This window comes from Argentina silus (genome assembly GCF_951799395.1).
Source record: "Argentina silus genome assembly, chromosome: 20".
NCBI classification, from domain to species: Eukaryota; Metazoa; Chordata; class Actinopteri; order Argentiniformes; family Argentinidae; genus Argentina; species Argentina silus.
This window is the reverse complement of record NC_139674.1, coordinates 7,164,621-7,184,493: the sequence shown is the minus strand read 5'-3', so window position 1 is coordinate 7,184,493 and position 19,873 is coordinate 7,164,621. Positions and strand designations below refer to the sequence as shown.

General features: G+C 41.3%; 3 protein-coding genes across 4 annotated transcripts; 1 reads left to right on the top strand and 2 right to left on the bottom strand.

Annotated features, from left to right (window-relative positions):
- The first annotated feature begins 668 nt into the window (after positions 1–668).
- tigarb (TP53 induced glycolysis regulatory phosphatase b) lies at positions 669–4,186 on the top strand. Of its 2 annotated transcripts, XM_083691948.1 has the most exons (6): positions 669–739; positions 1,138–1,175; positions 1,515–1,636; positions 2,359–2,436; positions 2,790–2,900; positions 3,150–4,186. In XM_083691948.1, the coding sequence occupies exons 1-6, from the start codon at positions 708–710 to the stop codon at positions 3,561–3,563; spliced, it is 795 nt and encodes a 264-aa protein (XP_083548074.1). In that variant the 5' UTR covers positions 669–707; the 3' UTR covers positions 3,564–4,186. The 2 variants fall into 2 exon arrangements, with proteins under 2 accessions (XP_083548074.1, XP_083548073.1); XM_083691947.1 differs by lacking the exons at positions 669–739; positions 1,138–1,175 and having other exon boundaries at positions 1,286–1,636.
- A 2,390-nt stretch (positions 4,187–6,576) lies between these two features.
- fgf23 (fibroblast growth factor 23) lies at positions 6,577–7,783 on the bottom strand (the record flags this gene model as incomplete). The annotated part of the gene is made up of 3 exons (XM_083692574.1): positions 6,577–7,017; positions 7,348–7,451; positions 7,549–7,783. The coding sequence occupies 3 exons, from the start codon at positions 7,781–7,783 to the stop codon at positions 6,577–6,579; spliced, it is 780 nt and encodes a 259-aa protein (XP_083548700.1).
- A 5,073-nt stretch (positions 7,784–12,856) lies between these two features.
- Positions 12,857–15,140, bottom strand: fgf6b (fibroblast growth factor 6b; the record flags this gene model as incomplete). The annotated part of the gene is made up of 3 exons (XM_083691870.1): positions 12,857–13,057; positions 14,192–14,295; positions 14,801–15,140. The coding sequence occupies 3 exons, from the start codon at positions 15,138–15,140 to the stop codon at positions 12,857–12,859; spliced, it is 645 nt and encodes a 214-aa protein (XP_083547996.1).
- Positions 15,141–19,873: the final 4,733 nt, after the last annotated feature.

The window sequence follows — 19,873 nt, the reverse complement described above, 5'->3', positions numbered from 1 at the left end:
GAGGCTTCACATTTCATTGAAGATGCAATGAAATAAATATGTTTTTGACTAACTTCAACTCAACTCACTCAAGGGTGAAAAGTTCAAGATGATTAATAGGTCCCTCGAATAATTACATAGATTTGTTTGAGCAAGTTATTGATGGTTTCTGTACGGTTTTAAAATGTTTCCTACATTGAACATGACAGCTTTTTGCTGCTGCTGCTGCTGAGTATAATCAAATAATTTCTATAGACGGGCTAGGCTTGCTTTTATCAGCACACTGGACTGTCTAGGCCTTTCAGCACTATCCTCTTTCACCACCAGGGGGCGCAGTTGTATGAAGTTCTATTGAAAGGCTATATCCTTTGTGACCGCAGGAGGGCGACTAAGTCCTGCAAAATGTCTTATTTAGTGAGTTCCCATGGTAATTTCTGTTATTTTCCCTCTAGTGTGTGTGTGTGTGTGTGTGTGTGTGTGTGTGTAGGGGGGTTATCTAGTGTACTATTGAACGATGACAGAGTATCAAGAAGACCTTAATGCAATGCCATTGGCCTGAGATAGCCACGGTTCTTTGGATTGGCTACCATCACACACAGTTCGAACACTGCTACCGCATATCCCACGAATCAGATTGTTTTACGAGGGGCAGGGCAGGCCTCTTTTTAAAACCACTTGCCACGAACCAGGAAGTACCTCTAAAATAACTCTTATCTAGATAGCTTAAAATGCTTACATTTAGCTTGACAATCATCCGACAGTAAGTGAATAATGGTTAAACGTACTATCTCGCTTTTTTGCCTGCACCTCAAACTGCTGGGTGTAGCAATGTCCTTCGATTTCGCACGCAGTGCACTGCATGCGAACATTCTGTTATATGTTGTATTGAAGCACTTCAAGCATGCAATGCTGTCATTCACCAGCAATACAGTACATATACAAATGCGTTATCTATTCTTATATAGATGATTTTGCTGTGTTAAACGGCCTTGAAATATTGTCAAGTATCATGTCTTACACATGGAATCATCTCACAGTTGACAACCTCCTGCTTTTCATTGATATTCATATTTTTTGGACGTCAGATAAATGAATGAAATATCTGAGCAGGCAAGAAGAGTTCTAATTTGTAGGACTAACTGTAATATCTATGTCCAGTGGGGAGACGCAATACAACAAGGACAAGTTGCTACAAGGTATGTTGAACAGCATAGGCTACAGTAAACAATGTTCCTGTAGCCTACCAAAAACAAACAACAACAAAAAAACAACTTACAATTGTAAATAGACAAATGACTAAAATGTACATGTAGCAGCATGCCATCAATCAGACATTCTGTGCAGTTTTGCTTAATGTAACTTGAGTCTACTGTACCAACCAGGGGAGGCCGGTGGAGGTAGAAATCGGAGGACGGGGCTCATTGTAATGCATGGAACAGAATAAGGAATGGTTTCAAACACCATGCATTACAATGAGCCCGTCGTCCGATGTCTACCTCCGCTGGTAGATTCACATGCTGGTCTTGTGCCATCAGGTCAAGGGGTGGACACTCTCTTGTCTGAGACGGGACTGCAGCAGGCGGAGGCGGTAGGACGGTACCTCAAAGAGGTCAGGTTCAACAACGTGTTTGTCAGTAACCTGCAACGTGCCCGGCAGGTTAGTCCTGATGTCAGTGTTCAGGTAATGCCCACTTTGGGTATGGTTAGGTTAGGTTACTACCAGAAAACACACAAGATATTACCTTTAGATTCCTGTAGTCTGGCACACCAAGTATTGTGTTGGCTCCAAAAACTGTGTCTAGCCTGGCAACAGAACTATCCCTGGTTTTGTGTCCTCAGATTCATGCTGCCTTTGTCGATTATTTCATCACATGATTGCAATCAATGCTTATCAATTCCACACATGGGAAGAGTTTTGTTTCAGGAACTGGCAATTTTAAACTTCTTCAGCGTTCTCCTAAACCAGACCCACTTACACCACCTTTTCCCAGAGAGCATTTGGAATTACATGCAGTACGTCCCAGGAAAACACTCAGACAGAACATTAGGGAAGTCACTCAAATAATTATTTGGAAAGAAATACCTTTCTATTGTATATATGCTATTGTTGAGAAGAAGGAGAACAGGGGTTATGCTAAACAAACGCCCCAGGTGCCAAATGATACGAGAAATGTCACTGGGTAAAGGTGCTAATGAATAAAAGTAAATAATAACAACCTGCCATTGTTTACATACTGTATCAGTGTCATCCACTCTCTATACTTTTAACTCCCTTTTGGTGAGAAAACATTGAGAACTGCCATAAAAGAGATGGGGAATTATATTGATGTTTCGCCATGCAGGCCTAATTATCATGAATGTTTTTCTTCCTTTTTTCAGACTGCTGAATGCATTATGAGGAATAATGCTCACTCCTCTGGCACTGAAATGGTGTTTGAACCCTTACTCAGAGAGAGGGTAAGTTCTGCATTAAGCATCATTATGGCTTTTATTGTTCTCTTTTTTTTATTTTTTTATGTTTACATTGGCAGACGCTTTTATCCAAAGCGACTTATAATAAGTCAAAGTAAGTGAATATACATCAGTCGTAATAATAGCCTTTGATTAAAAACAAGGGCCATTAGCAGACACAGTGCTAGAGAAAGGAAGAGAAAGTTTTTTTTAAGTTCAGGTAATGTACATTAGGGTGTTAGGGGGTGGAGAGATTCATCAAAATTATGCAATGGTCTTTGAATTTGACACTCAAATAAAACATAGTTTGCAGTTTGCATAGTTTGCATTTTCGTTGATTTTGGTGGTTCATCACACAGGGGTTTGGGATCGCAGAGGGACGGCCCAAGGAGCATCTGAAGAACATGGCCAATGCTGCTGGCCAATCATGTCGTGACTTCACCCCTCCAGGAGGAGAGACCTTAGAACAGGTGAGTCTGGAACCTCATACGTGGAAATTGAACCCTTTTTTCCTGCGATTGGCTAACAGCCACCAGCTCTCTTCCTCTCATCAGACAGCTAAGCATTCTATGTCCAGCAGCGCCACACAGTGGTTCAACTAAGGCGGTTGTACATTCTATTTAATTTGTGGTTCAACACATTACTTTTTCTCCACCTCAGAAATAATTAATTTCACAATATGAACAATAATGTGGGTGTGTCGGTGTACCTGCGTCCAGGTGAGGCTGCGATTCAAGAAATTCCTAAAGGCTCTTTACAAGCGGATGGTGGATGACCATGGCTGGCCGGAACAGAGCTCTCCCACCGAGGGGGCAGAGGCTGAGGCTGAGCCGGCTGCCGGACCTCTTCCTGGCTTGCCTGATGACGGACTCCAGGGAATCTCTATCCATGCCCTGGTGGTGAGCCATGGGGCCTACATCCGCGTGGCGGTGCGTCACTTTGTGGAGGAGTTGCAGTGCTCTTTGCCTCATGGTCTGAGGATGTCCCAGGTGTTCTCACCCTGCCCTAACACGGGCATAAGCCGCTTTGTCCTCACTCTGTCTCACGGCGAGTCTGGTGTGACACTCTCTGCTGTCCGATGTGTCTTTACCAACAGGAAGGACCACCTTAGAGCCAGCGAAGACGCTGATTAGTAGCAGGCTAAATAGTAGAGGCAAAAGAAAGTGGAGAGAGGATTAAAGGAAAGGTCTGTGTGCAGTGTCTCTCTGATTGATTCGATCTTTGTTTGAAACACTAATTGAAATGGAGGCAGGGCCTCAAAAACATCTTAGAAGCTACCCACTGCACCAATGAGGTGCCTTAATGCTAAGCACGCACAACAATGTCATACACTGGGTAAATGATTTCTCCTAAACTGTCATTGAACCTTTGCAGTAGATCATTGCTCAGTGCAAACCTACTGTCACTGGATGTACTGTATATCCTGTGTGAAAGGCATTGACTGTCTTCCAATCATTCAATAGGGTAGAGATGTTGTACAACTCAGTACCTCCATGTGTCATACTGTAATGAAATATCTTGTTGAAATCGCTCTGCACTTTTTAAATGTGACTTATGTTGTTATTTGTATTATTTTTCCACTTCAGAGTTGATCATGTTGAAGAGTTGTATTGTTTTTGTCATGCTATACCAAAGGCAGAAAAGTAATACTGAACTTTGCCGCATTTTGTCGTTGTTTTTAAAATTGTTGAATTTATGACAGTTACATTTCAACAGACTGAGATGTCTCTGGTTGTGGTCCGTGTTTAAATGCCTTCCTAAACAATACAGTCTTAGTGTCATTTTGTACTTTGTTGCTTAATTTGTAAAATGTTCACACACACACACACACACACACACCCATCCATCCGTCCATGAGTGCAAGTGGAACAATCACAAACAGCACATACAGTATTTCACTTTAGGAATAGGGTGGAGGAGGGTGCTCCCATACCAGTTCACTGAACAAATGCATGTTGGCCTCCCCGTCAACCTGTTACTGCTAGAAATCCATAATTGTATCATGACTGTTGCTGATTGACTTATTAACCATAGTTTATGATACTCTTATTATACTCATACATGCTTGTTCTCCGAGAGAAATGTTACACACACAGACTTTACTTTTGTTTACCAACAGGCTTATTTATAGACATTGACAATGTATTTTCTCGTTATTGTAACACATTGATATTTTCCTGTAAAGCATCTTATGTTCAGCACTGTAGTGCTGAATTACAACCACAAATCACCTCTTAAAATCAATTTGATTGAGAGGGGGGGTGGGGCACTGGCCCCCTGAGGGGAGTGAAGGAGAGGACAACCCTACCTATCCTACTTCAGTGTTTCAGACTTTTCACACAGTGTAAGTTAGACCTGATACAAATCACTAGTTTCTTTATAGTCTAGGCCGAGCGTGACAAGAATAAGTCAAAGCACCTGAAGGTTACATTTACTGACCTGTGTCCAGGAACAACCAGAAGACCTGTTCCAAAGCCACCAGTGGCAGCATAAATACATGAGGCATGTTTTATTTAGAAGGGCCCACTTTGTATGTACCTTGTTGATAAATGTGTTATACTGTTTGCAACCTGCAGCCATATTGCAATGTATGGATATTTTAATTAACTGTACTAAATATTGAACAATGTTTAGAGTATCTTATTGGTCTTGAAACATCAGAGGTTTTTTTTTAGGGTGTTAAAGGCATTTTTTTCTGAGGGCGTTAAAGGCAATCAGGCTCCTCTCAAATGACAGGTCAATCTGGTTAACCTCTAAGCTCAAAAGGACAAAGGTTAGTGGTCACGATAATGTGTTCCTTGGTCAAAAATAACTCCACAATGTTACTCAGTTAGTAAAACAAAAATAGAATGTGGAAATGTTTATTTTTAGAATGCGACGATGATTCAGCCGGAACTCAGATAGACCTGGCTACCTGTGAGGTGCGGAAGCGTAGGATAGGCTACTCACCTAACGACAGCAACGCCAGTGAGTGAGTCAATGTTAAACCTGCTTATGCGTTTAATGTAAGACAGACAGCTTCCTTTCACATGACATCATTTACTTTGTACCTAAATTATGCTTACATTACGGTAATTACGGTACATCAAAGGTAAGGTATAAAGAAATACCCTTTTACTGAAGCTTAATGTCTCAAATATGTACAACAGAATGTAAAACTAATGAAAAACGAAACAATCTGTAATGTTTTCTGTATGAATGTAATTTATTCTTTTCCAAGATTATCCCAACCAACTCTCCCACACATATACACAACACATCAATGACAAAATACGTTTTTATCTATGGAGCATCCACATAAATACCATAAATAACAATACATGAATGGATTTAAATAAATAAATACGTTTATATAGGCTGTGTTGCTTGCTGGTGGTGCCCAGCACCTGAAACATCTCGTCTCAAGTCGGAGAGCAATGAAAACAGCCTATTTTCATTATTAAAGCCCTTATGATACCCTGTAGTAGACCGCTATAAATTAATTCATGATGACATGTAACACATAAGGAATAATGCCATTTCACACATATTGGACGTTGTGACCAAATGCTGAATTGACTATGTTTAAATTGCACATAGAGAGCCAAAGACACGCGTGCGTAATTTGGTTGCTCGCGTAAATCATGAATGGAAGTCAATAGGAAAATTGGCGCGCCGATTTCCAAGAAAGCGCTGGGTTTACTTGCTAATTGATTTCACGTAAAATATAGGTAACAGTGACTTCAGCTGTCCTCTCAAACAAGAGGTTTTATCTTGATTTCTCAAGATTTTTATCTTGATTCTCATAAAAACCGACTCAGTAAACAGAGCGGGCTAGGGCACAGAATGTTTTACCTTAAATTAAAAAGCTGAAACCATAACAAATATTTTCCTTTACATATTCCATAACTAGGTCTACCTAGTTAATTCAAATGAATTGAATCATGTTATGCCTTGTGTTTAGTAACACAAGACATACGTACAAATAGGAAAACATGTACACGGCAAGCCACTGTCACGCATGTCAGCGTTAGACAGCAGCAATTAAACATCTGGTTAAAAAGTGTTAGGGTTAGGGTTTCTCAGACCAGCTGTAAAAGACCCAACGTGAACACACACATAGCAAACAATGTTTAACCCAAGTGTACAAATACAGACCTAGTCTTTTCATCCCATTGTTCCTGTAATACGGGGGCTAATGGGGTTGGAGGAATGCACGTTCCAGGGGTCGTGACTGGACGGGGACATAGGTGTCTCTCTGGAGACATTGACGACTCCGTCTGAGAGTTCAACCTCCTGGTCCGTGTCCTCCTCCAGCTCCGGCATAGCCCGGGAGTCCGAGCCATCCTCTGTCTGCCCAAACACACCGTGCGGATCAGAGGGATCAACAACTCGGTTCCTCTTCTCCCTGTGCAGGAGGCGCTCTAGTGGCACCGTGTTCTTCTCCGACAGGAAGAGAGAGGTTTGCGGTAGGTTCTGACCTACAGAGTACACCTGCGTTGCCCCTTCCAAGTTAAGCAAGATGCCAGTCCTACAAGAGAGGTACACGTCGCGGTGGTTCTCCAAAAGCTTGTGGTTAAAAATACAGTCCTCCTTGTGGCAAATAGGCTGTAAACAAAAGATTAATTCAGTTTCAACATAAAGTGAAGAAACTCAGAAAGGTAAATCAGGATTTATATATTCCTATGAATTAATCACATTGTTGTGCCAAATAATGCCTGCAGAGTCCTAAGCAAGTACACTTCGACCAAATCAAAATTCTTCCGATACAAGTGGTCTGAAATCAGTGCGTAAAAACGCACGTTTGGGTTTGACATGAACAAACGTAATTCAAACATGAACAAACGTAATTCAATTCGCTGTCGGGTCTGAAATGAAGATGTCAATGATGCATGCATTTCAATAAATTAAAGTATGAAAACGTGTGTTTATACTTACAGAACTAAAAGAATTTCCCACAGCATCCATACACAAGTAGCGATTACTTTTGACGCCGAGTATCGCAACGCGGTCTCTTGTTTCCGCCTTCAATAATATCACACCTGTTGAAAGAATGGAATAAGTTATTAAATAACGATGCAGGAGAAAATGTTTGCACAAAATAAATAAATAAAAAAAGAAAAGAATTTAAGAACTTACTGTATGAGCTTCGAATAGTAGTTTTGCGCACGTGGCCATTTAAACTGATCTCCAAGTAGAAGTTGTTAACGTCTGAAGATGTCTGCAGGTGCACGTATCTTCTCGGATTCCCCCAGTTGGATCCAAGGAGTGGAGATGGGTTTGGAAGACAATCCACAAGTCGAAATCCCTGAAACACAGCCAGTAAGAGCGCAAGGACAGTGTCCCTCATCTCCGATTTCTTTGTTCCTTCCATCTTTTTACAAAAATACTGAAAATTGACTCCAAATATTTCGGGATGTGCTGTGCGCTCTGGTGCAACCTGTTTGGAAACTTCAGCGGGTCTGTTTTCCCAAAGTTTGAATACGGCTCTATTTAAAGGCACCAAGTGCCACTCCTGCTCACATCCTTTACTCGCCCCCAAAGCAGATGTGTGGCTTTCGAGCAGCGGAAGGAAGGGGGGCCTTTCCAAATCTGTCTATTTATCTTGAAGGTATTGGTCAATAAGCATAGCTATGGCGTAGTCACATTGAGCAATCTGTGACGTATCTTTTTACAGTGACAAACTTCACAATCATGATCACTGGGCTTGGACTGGATAGAGCAGACCTACAGCCTATGTAGAAAAACATGAATATCATGTTGAGACGTTGAAATAGAGTAGTTGGTTTACCTGAAGAAAGGCCTGGGGTTGAACTAACATCACTTTAGCTCATAAATTGCCTAGCATGTTGGAAGGCATTCGTTAATTCGTTATTGTGCCTTTTTACCATCATTTTACGCACTGGTGAGCGGCACCTGCCAGTCTCGCAGACAGTTCTATGATTCTCAACCTTCAACAGCAGAGGGAGCCATAATCTCATTTATAGGCCTATATAGCCTACAGAACTGACTGTGCAGTGGTTCTAGCATTCAGATGACGCGCAGAGTTGCTGATGGGCTTTACAGAGCAGATTTGATTCAATTGCGTATGATGTATGTCTGGACAAGTTGTATATGACAGTTGGAAGGCACAGCAGATTCCAGTGCTTACCATCATACATTTTATCATGAACATCTTAATTCAACTCTTGAATTTGTGATACTTCCCATAAGCCTACTGTACGTATGTATATAGTCAAATTATACAGCATATTAACGTTTTTGATGTTTAACCTTGTCACAAAAGAATTGTGAACTGGCAAGGGGTTACATTGAGGGGATAGGTCTCGATCTCAACACTATGTCATTGAGCAGTGCTCAGTGCTCCCCGTACATTTGTTGAGTCATTCATTCCTTTCCAAGAGGGGCGTATTATGTGTCGGTCGCCTTTCATAAACTCATGCAGGACAGTGCATAAAAAGAAACCATGGCAACAACAACCTGTAAAAAACAAACTTTTAATGGTATCTCAGGAATACAGTAGACTGCTGTGCACAGCACATAAGTACAAAAATAAAAGGAAAAACATTTTTTTCAATATATTAGTATTCTTACTTAGCATCATCAGTTTTCAGAAACAAATGATTGGAGAAGTCTGTTGTTTCTAACTGTTTTACAATCATCATAACAAATCAAAACTAAGGCAGAAGGTGAGGTATATGTTAACAGAGAGGAGGGGAATAGATGGAAGCTCACTCCCCTTAGTGCAGGGCTACAAAACCAAGAGAGAGAAAGTTCTGCCGACACACAACACATGCAGATACACACTCCCAATCAAGCCTCTGGGATTCAGACAGTTTCTAGCATTAGCTAAAGCATAATAACATGATCTCTTCTTGTTCATTAGATTAACATGATATCATGTCACATTTCACAAATTATTCTTTCTCAAAAGAAACTAGAGTTCATTGGATCATACTTTTTGGTCAATGCTGAGGGGATTTCCCATACAGAATATGAACCTTTAGGCCTAATATTTGAACTGTCCAGCTATCAATTTCCTTACAACCCTATAATCATGGCCCAGGATAGGGAAACAACATTTTGTACTTCAAGGGAGCAAACAATTTCTATCACTTCTTTCAATATTTCAAGATCTTTGATAAGGTGCACCTTAGGACATTTGACATCGTGTTGACTTTGAAGAAGGGGGAGACTCACACTCCAGTGCATGTGCACTCACACACACACACACACACACACACACACACACACACACACACACACACACACACACACACACACACACACACACACAGACACACACAGTTCACATCCTCTCACGTAGACATGTACTGTATAGCACTCTGCTGCCTGACTCGGCAACATTTACTCAAACAACATCTTTGTTTCAAACATCTTGAATAAATCAATACATTTTCCATCACTTTTTATCAATGTGTTGATACATTTCTGATTTTCATTTAATACCATTTTCATCCCACAACAGCCTTTTTCTGCTCAATGAAACCTCTCTCTGGCCAAACTGAATCTCCCATTCTTATATACAGTAATGAGAGACATTTCAAATGATTATTTCTTTCTCTACAGCTGTTGCTATGAATCCACAGACTGGTTTACTGACAAAGTTGAAATACTTTATCCTAAATTTCATAGACTATATGCATGTTTATGCATATATGCATTTTGATATGGTTACAATGTCTTCTGTACTAAACTGTATGTTGAAAATGACTCTTTGGGATCAATTCTGGCATAGTAACAATACATGTGATTTGCTTCCATTACAGAGTTCACAAGAGAAAGGGAGTTTTGATCCAGTCCGATCTCCCTTCAACAAAACAATTTCCATCTGAGAAAATGGGAATCTTACAGACTGTTTAACACTTCCACTGTAATATGAAACTCCCCTGCGCTATTCCAATGTGCCACCAAAATCCTTAAATAACAGTTCAAGACCTCTCTGTTAAGATTGTGAAGGGTAAGGGAGGGTTGGAAGCTCTGTAATCCGTCACGGGAGACTGTGTTTTAGGGCAAGTCAGGTGATTCCTGAAGAGCAGTGAGCTGTCCTCACAGTGGCCCACTGGGGCTGCCGTACGCTGCACTGGGAGGAGAGAGAGAGCCTCTGAGAGATTCTGCTCTTCGCCTCCTCACACTCTGCATCAAGACTGCAGATGTCCCCTCCCTGGATATATTCAGATGTATGCAGAGGAAAGGAGTGTGAGGAGCAAACAAGAAATCTGCATTTCACATCGATGCAGGCGCATCAGCGCTTGAAACCCACCGGGCGATGTGAGAATGATTCTAAGCACTATAGATCACGGGGCACGCATTCTCAGGCAATCAGATGTGGAAAGGAACAGCGGCAGTTGTATTTCCTTTTTAGAAGCCACATAGGAGAAGTTAAGGATGGAAGATGGGAGGTCTTGGAGGCCACTGTGCTATTGAGGGATTCCCTAAATAAATAAATAAATAAATAAATAATAGGTCCCAGAACAGTCCTGTATGTCTGTAAAGTCCTCACTAACAAACTCAATCTTTGAACAATTAACTCAGTAGAAATGCATAAAATGCAGAGATAGAGACATTTAATTTGACAGAACAAGGTTGTGAAGGGATCAAGGGTGACCTAAATAACAGACCACCCTGGACACAGAGCTGGGGCCAACGACTGGTCCGTGACTCTGACCTTGAACTAAAAAAGGATTAAAGCAAGGAAGGAATCTCCTGGGTTACTGCTGGAATCTCAAGACCCCTACAGTCTGGGGGATGACTGGTCAGGGGGGGGGGGGTGTGGGGGGTGGGGGGTGCTCAGGTATGTGGGAGGCAGCCTGTCATCCTGGCAGGTCCACATTCTAGCAGGGGATTCAACAAACAGAGACAGCAGGCAACAATGTCCCAGAAGTCTTTCCTAGATGAAAATAGCCCCATTCCTTCTCTGCTCCACCAAAGAGAACAATTCTAGGGGCTGATGTGAGGACCTCATGTTTTCACATTAACGGCAGCAGAAGAAGAAAAAAAAACAACCACTCAACCAGCCGCACAGTTCTTCAGTCCGGGGCCACAGATCGAGTCTCTATTACTGACTCTCCCAGAATTACATTTAAAACCATCCAACAGCTTCCAACACCTCCCTGCCACTGCAGTGCTGCAGAAAAGACCACTAAGCACAGCCCACAGTACCTCCCCAGTCTACGGAAACTCATCAAACACATCAACAAACAAATAAATAAATAGCATGGGAACGATTCTTACTAAAAAAAACATCAGGCACCATCATTGATAACCATTGTGCAACCTGAACTAAGTTTAGCCCCTTTCAGGCGTTTGCAATAAGCAAAGTAAAGCTCCTGGGTCTCTTTTGTATCAGTGTTTCACATTGTCACTATTTACATTATTTTTCATCGGCTTTATTGACATCTTCATCCATTGCGATGCACAAAGCTTGCAATTTTACATTTTATACACAATTACCCTAAGCCAGACACCTACAGCTGTAGGGTAGTATTCCAGCAGTGTCCCATTTGGTGGTCTGTGTTTTTTTTCTTTTTTCTGTGCGTTTACATTTAATCCCTTTTTTTTATTACAAGACATGTATTTATTAGACAACTTTGAGCCAAACACATTTTAATCCAGTCTTGGATATACAACTGTGCCACTCTGTTTAGATGAAAATATAGTAAAAGTTCACATAGAAAACATTCCAGATGGGCCACTGGCTTTCTCTCTAGCTCGACCTCTCAACATCAATAGTTGATGGCAGTGGTCTCTGTTCCAGACTGAATATTACTTAATCGATCTAATTACAGAAAAATAATATAAACCGGAGATAGTCCTACCCCCATGAGGCCTCCTCTGAGTGTCAGCCCTATTTCTGACTCCACTGGGTGTCTCTTACATGCAAGTTTAAAGGGGCCATAAGTGGAAACACCAAGGCACCTTCACATCGTGCAGCAAGGGAAGTGCATTTAAGTTGGCTTGTTTCCCCTTTGCTGGACATCAATCTTTAACAAAGCGGAGTGAAATGTCAAGCGCTCAAAGGTCTCAGAAAAAAACAACAAACAGGTATTAACAGGTATTCTTTTGGGCATAACTCCATGCATCCCTTTATCCAGTCAAGTGGTTCTTTGAGGTAATAAAAAGTATCCATTTCACTCCTAAAAGCAAAGGATATTACTCATTCATCCCAAAGACCAGGTGAAGAGTTGCAGCAAGCACCAAAGTAAAATGAAGAGACAGGCAAAGCCTTAAACTCCTCAATCAATAATGATAAAAACGATAAGCAGCAAAGAATGGCATATTCATATGTTCTAATACAAAGTTAGCTATCCAAATATACATATATAAATAGAATAAATACTTGTGTAGTTTTTGCAGTCTGTTCATAATGGTGTATAATGTGTATATATGGTTCTATATTACCTTGGAGAAGATCCACATGTGCAAATTAGTGAGTTATTGAACGTTTCGCTGATAATCGGGGGAGGAAATGTGTAACAGTCATGGCGGTGGTGGCCTTGTTGCCTCTCTTCACGCGTCCATGCTTGCTGAGGGCGATGTAGGAGCCCCTGTAAACAGAAGACTCGTAGGCATTGTAGTTGTTTGGCAGCAAGGTCTCCTTGAACTTGCACTCGTCCCGGAAGACTGTCTAAAAATGGCAAAGCAGAGAGACAACGTCAACATTCTGACGTGTGGACCACTTGATGAACATCACACTACATGGGTGCTTTTAACATGACCTTTCCTTTGGCAAAAGCTTAGATGGCATGCGTCTGTTGCGTCACCACACCAGCACACTGCACTCTGCAGTGGCCAAATGTTTTTTGGGAGAAATTGGAGGAGGTTGGCATTTTGCTCAGCATTAACAACCCTTTCAAACGCTGACACCATCTTCTAAAGTTTAGTGGTTAAACATGCATCGATAGCAAATAATTGCAGAGATCTGCATTCAAGTGAATGTCCTGTCAAGCTTATATAAGTAGAAAATATGTTTTTTGTTTTTTTAAAAAGCCATACAATAATTCAAGTTGAGATCATAAATACACAGGAGCCCCAACACAATGTTAAGAAAAGTGTTCTGACATGCCCCCCTCATTTCAACTTCATACAAATCATATGACTCTTGTCGTAGGTAGAACACATGGTATATGCTTCAGTGGGTCATATACTAATCTTGGTCATATTTCTCCTCAATGGCGACGGCTTTTGACGTTTTTACTGCTGCTGACACTATTCATTTGTCATAGGCCCAGGGGGACCTTTTTTTTTCTTCTTCGTTTTTGGGGATGCGCATCCTATGGGAACTGTCCTCTCTGCAGTAGCAGAGCCATTCTAGATATATACATCACGGGAAAAGTACTAAAAAAAGAGATTCAAAACCGCACATATCTTCATCACAATATTAACACCATAGATGCCATATTCACATCACTTGATTTTAGTAGGCTACCAAGGTTGAGCGACTAATTCAGTCAATAACTTTGTCATTCGTTCCATCGTTTACAGAATGCCACTGTTATTAAACCGCGAAGGAAGACAAGTTTACTTGTTCTAGGATGTGCAATTGGGCAGAACAATTTACGCAATAATGAGGTCGTGCTTCGTGAATGGGAGGCTACTATTTCACTCACAGAGCACCAACGAACACAGAGTTCGCTTATAAGTGTTTGAACTCACTAGTAATAACATGTTAAGAAATCACTTCGCCCTTCTAAAACACATGACGTCCCATCTCTCACCAAAACTGCATGCGAGTACATGCGATACAATTGCGCACACCTACCGTTGCGTACAACCTTCCCCTGCTGTTCATTGCGACAAACAGCTCACTTCTCACCCCATATAGGCTTATCACTCCACGCTCCACTGTAGAGATCTCTATTAGACCTATAGTCAAGCAAAACATTATGTTATACAGAAGAACACTGTCATATTGGCAGTCTATGCATCTGGGAACAATGACGTGCACATGCAGCGGTGGGTGTAACCTTGCAGGTGGCGACTCAGGATGTATTGTCTCTGTTCTGAATTATTTGCAGCCCTTGGTATTCATTATTAACCACATTAATATCTCTCATAACTACACTTTCTGACGTGAATGGCAATCCGTTTCTGGGCCGCAGAAGGAGCCAGTGTATAAATAAGTTGCCGTCTATATTGGTCCAAGCATTCATGTCATGTTTTGGCCTGGGAAGATATTTAGCACTGACGGATACAGGGTTTTTTAATAGATTTGTCTTTGCTTTAAGAGACATTCAATGTTGCCGACCCCACCGATTAAATATCATGCAAGACAAGACGACAAGGGTATCGATGCTGATCAGGTCGCTTTTACTTGCGACCGCTCATATCAGATGTCCTCTATAGAATTACATTTCAGGATGTAACTCACTGTACTGGTTCTCATTATGTACACCGTTTATCCTGCCATCTGGGAGGACCTGCAGGTGAAACCCAATGCCCACGTTGCAGTAAAGTCGCCGCACTCTCTTGATGCCCAGCAAATAGTCATTCTCCCAGTTCATGTCCGATTTCTCTCCCGAGATGCCCAGAAAGGAGCGGGAGAAGAGCGTCTCCCATCTTTTCTCCAATAAAGTTGCATTAGTCCTGCTTGGAATCGGATATGATGACACACTTCCCAATAGAGACCCCAACAGAACAATTGCCGTCAACGTCCAGTGCGTGCTGGCCTCGTAGGACATACTGATGAGGAACCTTTGCGCAATGGCCATCCGGTTTACCTTCGGGGCACGTGGTCAAAGTTAATGGCCCTAAAAATACCACTCTTCTTGTTTTTCGTCCTTCGGCATGGTGGTAAAGGCTTATTTTTGGAAGGCAGATCAGGGCTTCGGGCATGAAACGATAGCCCGAGAGCTGAGGAGTAGAGCGCGACAGAGCTTGAGGTGGTGGTGGTGGTGATTACCATCTTTTGCAGCTCCGCGCCTCTCAAGATAGGCAACGCTGGCCGTGGAGAATACCACTACCAAACACCTATACCATGCCAGGCAATCGCATCCTTATATGACATCACTCTGACACTCTCACTCTGCCCCGTAAAAGTAAGGGAGGGGAGGGAGAGAGAAAGTTGCAACCCAGCAAGTGCAGCAAGCGCAGCAAACGCAGAACCGCAAGTCTGATAAGACAGAGTGTGGTCAGACTCTGTCCCCTCACATGTGGGATGGGGATAGAGGAGTTTGATTGGATAGCGTTGAGCAATCATGGGATGCGATGGGTACTTTGACAGAGCCCAAATTGGGACGGTGGTCATATGTCTGACAGCCTGCTTCCTTATTTAGAAGGAAGGTGTAAAAACAGTCCAGTAGTCACCGGAGAGCAATGGCAATCCTGTCTGTCACTTCCTTCGCTGTTTGTTCAGGAAGTTTACACAGCGAGATACGTTGGAATGCCAGGACACAGTGCCGGTTATTATAGTGAGAATGCACCTGCCACCGATAGAAAAAAAAAGTAATATGTCACACGAATAAGAGTGATCGTCTCTGGAGTCTCTTAACTCCCAAACTTCGGGAGACGGGGATAACGTGGTGTTATTGTCAGCTTTGCACAGAATGCACACGCCCGGGGAATGCCCATACGTCATTAAATAGCATGCTACGTGTTCCCCCAGGTGCTCCGGGTGCCAAGGAGTACAAGTCATTCCTTAGTAACAACTAGAGGGGCGCTGTTTTTGATGGGCAAACAACACCATTGCTTCGCTTTAGTTTAAGGAAACACGACACATTTATTGTTACGAATAACCTAACAACTTTTGTTTGTTTCAAATTGATTTATTCTAAGAACAATTGTAATTCGAACAACTGGTAAACATCTGAGGGATGGGGCTGGAAAATGTCATAGACAGAGCTATGGATTCAAGGACTGACCATACATGAGATCCAAATTATAGTTTTAACCATGTTTTGAAGCTATACAATTGTTTACAATAACATTGTTTACAAACAATGGAGTAAAACAAGCTTATATTTTGGGTTCTGATTGGGTAATAAAGTTTAACTAAGCTCACGAGTCGTTTATAAGTTATATGATTGACGAATCAATGGCTATATATCATTAAAGAGGCGTTAAAGATTGCCGCTTTAATGCTCATAATGTAATTATGTTATGCACGATTATCAATAATCATAAACATTAATGTTAATCAATAAACATAAACAATTCAGTAGGGGCCATGTTCATTAAGCATTTGCATCTACAGTAAGATGGAATTCCTCAGAAAAGGCAGGTGCAAACTTTGGAAGGCTATGCAACACAACCTCGTGTATGCAACATTCCATGATATTATGAAAACAAGAAGAGATAGCCTTAGTTTCACATAGGGACAGTAACCTAGTTGAAAAGCTAAATTATCTCTGACAGCATTTAAAACTGGCATGGTAGGCAGATCCTGTAAAGTCAACTAATAGTCTGAATAGGCAAAAACAGGCAGCATTGACAAAGTAAACCTTAAATCAATGAGCGCTGTTAATGAGGCCCAAGCTGAGACACTGTTGAGCTCTTACACACAGACGTGGTCCACAGCAAGCTTTCAATAGTCCGATTAAAGTGAACCTAAAACTGCTGAGTAATGACTGGCCTGAAGGGGTGGTGAGTCTTAACAACCAGCTCCTTCCTGGGCCACTATCACTCTGTTAAGCCAAATAAATGAGGGATTGTTTGAGCAGGCATGCACTGGCATGCAATAAGCAGACGTTTTGTTCTCATTTGTGTAGTGTTACATTACTTAATGGGAGTGCCCTGCTTTGTTATAGGAGTGCCCAGCAACCCTGGCCACCGTATTGCGAACTCCATCAAGATTTACAATGCCACAATGCCCCAACAAGATTAAAGATAACTTTAATGACGTCTCCATTTCCCAGTGTGTTCTGACATACTTTCTACCACAGCAGTACATAGGATGGATCAGCCTATATCACATAGCAATATTAAAAGGCAACATGTTCAGATGAATGAGGCCTAAACAAAGAAAACTGCACTTCACCTATCTATCAACAGCTATTATCCATGGCAATCTGACTAGAAAGAGGCAGTTCCACACAGCTGCACAAAAATAAAATGGAAACAGGTCAACAGCAACAGCCATTGTCAAACAAACTGGGTCTCGAACATTTTCGCTTTCATCATCTCTTATACACAACAAAGCTCAAGATCCCATTCCCATCTACAGTAAGTGACATTTACACTCAGAAAAAAGGCTAAACCTCGTTCCAGCTCACACATCACTGTCTCTTCTTCTTTTCTGTCCTCCTCGACAATACAAAAAAAATCACAACCATTTTGAGTCAGAGGTTTGTTTTACATTTTGAATAAACATAATAATAAAGTTGGGAGGATTCATTCAACACTGCAAGGTGGAAGAGTATGATAGCACATATAGTACACGACTAACCAAACACAACATCACATAACAGGAAATTATGTTATGTTTTCATTTGGAAACTTATTAAAGCCCACACCACTCTTCCACTTTATCTTTATGAATCTGTTTTAAATATGAATAAATCCAGTCATGTCAGCCTTTTAATTGACTTGCCTTAACCTCAGGCATTAAGAAATAGGCATAATGAGATGGAACGTAGAAAAAGGCAGTTACCCTGAGGGAAAGGTACCAGGGTGGTTACCATTGTTATTGGCAGGTCAGCTGTCTCTATGCCAATTATAAGGTCTATTCAACACACACAACACACACACACACACACACACACACACACACACACACACACACACACACACACACACACACACACACACACACACACACACACACACACACACAATCAATGAGAAGAGTACTGCCATACAAACAGGCTTTGTGTACATTACACAAGTGTAAGTAACTGGATATACTGGGATATCAAGCTCTTTCAATTAGGCTTTTATTAACGTGGGGTTAGATGATATTGAAACAACAGCTGGGGAGACCCAGTGGGCACCGGAGGAGAATTGTTCAAGCATGACATCAGAACCACTAGCATGCACTAGCAGTGTACTCAGCCCTTGTAGACCAGCCTTAACCTTAACTTTGTGGGCAAAGTATTATTTTGGAACCAATGTCAATACATGCAAATTTATATGCTCAAAAATGTTAACCAGTATCAAAACATCTGAATGAAAGTTATTTAAGTGGAGTCAGTCTTCACATTTTAAAGTTGAATTGAGGTGTCAAGCTTAAAAGATGAAAAAGGAGATGCATTTTAAAGTGTATCATAGGAATCCAACGGTTCTCATAGAAACCCATGTTCATTAATGTGACTTAAATGTTTACAGTTAAAAACGTCTGAATGAAAATGATTTAAGTGGGTTCAGTCTACGCATTTTAAAGTTAAATTAAGGTGTCAAGCTTAAAATAGATGAAAGAAGGTTAGAGGATTGTTAAGATAAGATCAATTATTAACCTATATTTGTACAGGGTGAAGCAAGCTAATAAGTAAATTAAGTAGTGTATAAGTAAACTGCATTGAACCATCCCTAAAATCAACTCAGATAGTGTCAGGCTGTTAGTGGGATGTTTGTGAGTGATTTCTGTAGCTACATAGTAGGCTCCCATCTTATTAAGCAGTAACACTGACCATCACAATACAGGGGCTGGCAGTGGGAGGTACATTTGAACATGAACCCAAAACTGGATGGCTTCTGCTATAATCAATGAAAATGAAACATGTTACTTGCATTCATGGCAGTACAATAGTGAAAATAAGGATGCCCTGTAATCAATATGCATTACGTTTAGAAGAATTTCACTTTAATGTAATATAGGTCAGTAAATAAAAGGCATCTACAGTGGATCCAGCTTGTGGACTATTTCCTTGCTGATACAGCTGATCTATAATTCAACAGCCCAAAAAATGTATTTTTTTTTTCCTTCTAGAATCCACAAAACCAGCAAGAACTGGCAGTGCAATTGAGAGGACGGGCTCATTGTAATGCATGGAATGGTGTGTTTGATACCATTCCTTATTCCGTTCCATGCATTACAATGAGTCTGTCCTCTGATTTCTGCCTCCACCAGCCTCCACTGATTAGTATGTGGACTACTTTAGCAATGTATCAGATGAGGCTACTGACATAACACAGTATGTGAAAAACTCCAGGTCTGAACAGTGAAAGTAGTGATATCAATAGACTTACATCCATACTTGATACAATCAGCCATATTTGTCAGTCACAGCTAACCAAACTGTTCTGTTTAAGATCCTTCAAATAATGCCAAAGTCAAATTGCAGAAGAAGTATGTATTAATTATAATAATAAAAAAGGACAAGCTGCCACTAACTATGACTGAATGTAATCAATAATAAAAACCTGTCTTGAGTGGTGTGCTCAGCTGCTCATTTTGGCTGCATTATATGGCAAAGTGCAGCTTGGCAGAGGCAAGTGCTCTCTGAGTAAAGAGCAGTTTTCAAGGATACAGCATCTGCCCCCTGCAGAGAAAAGTGCCCCTCCTGGTGCC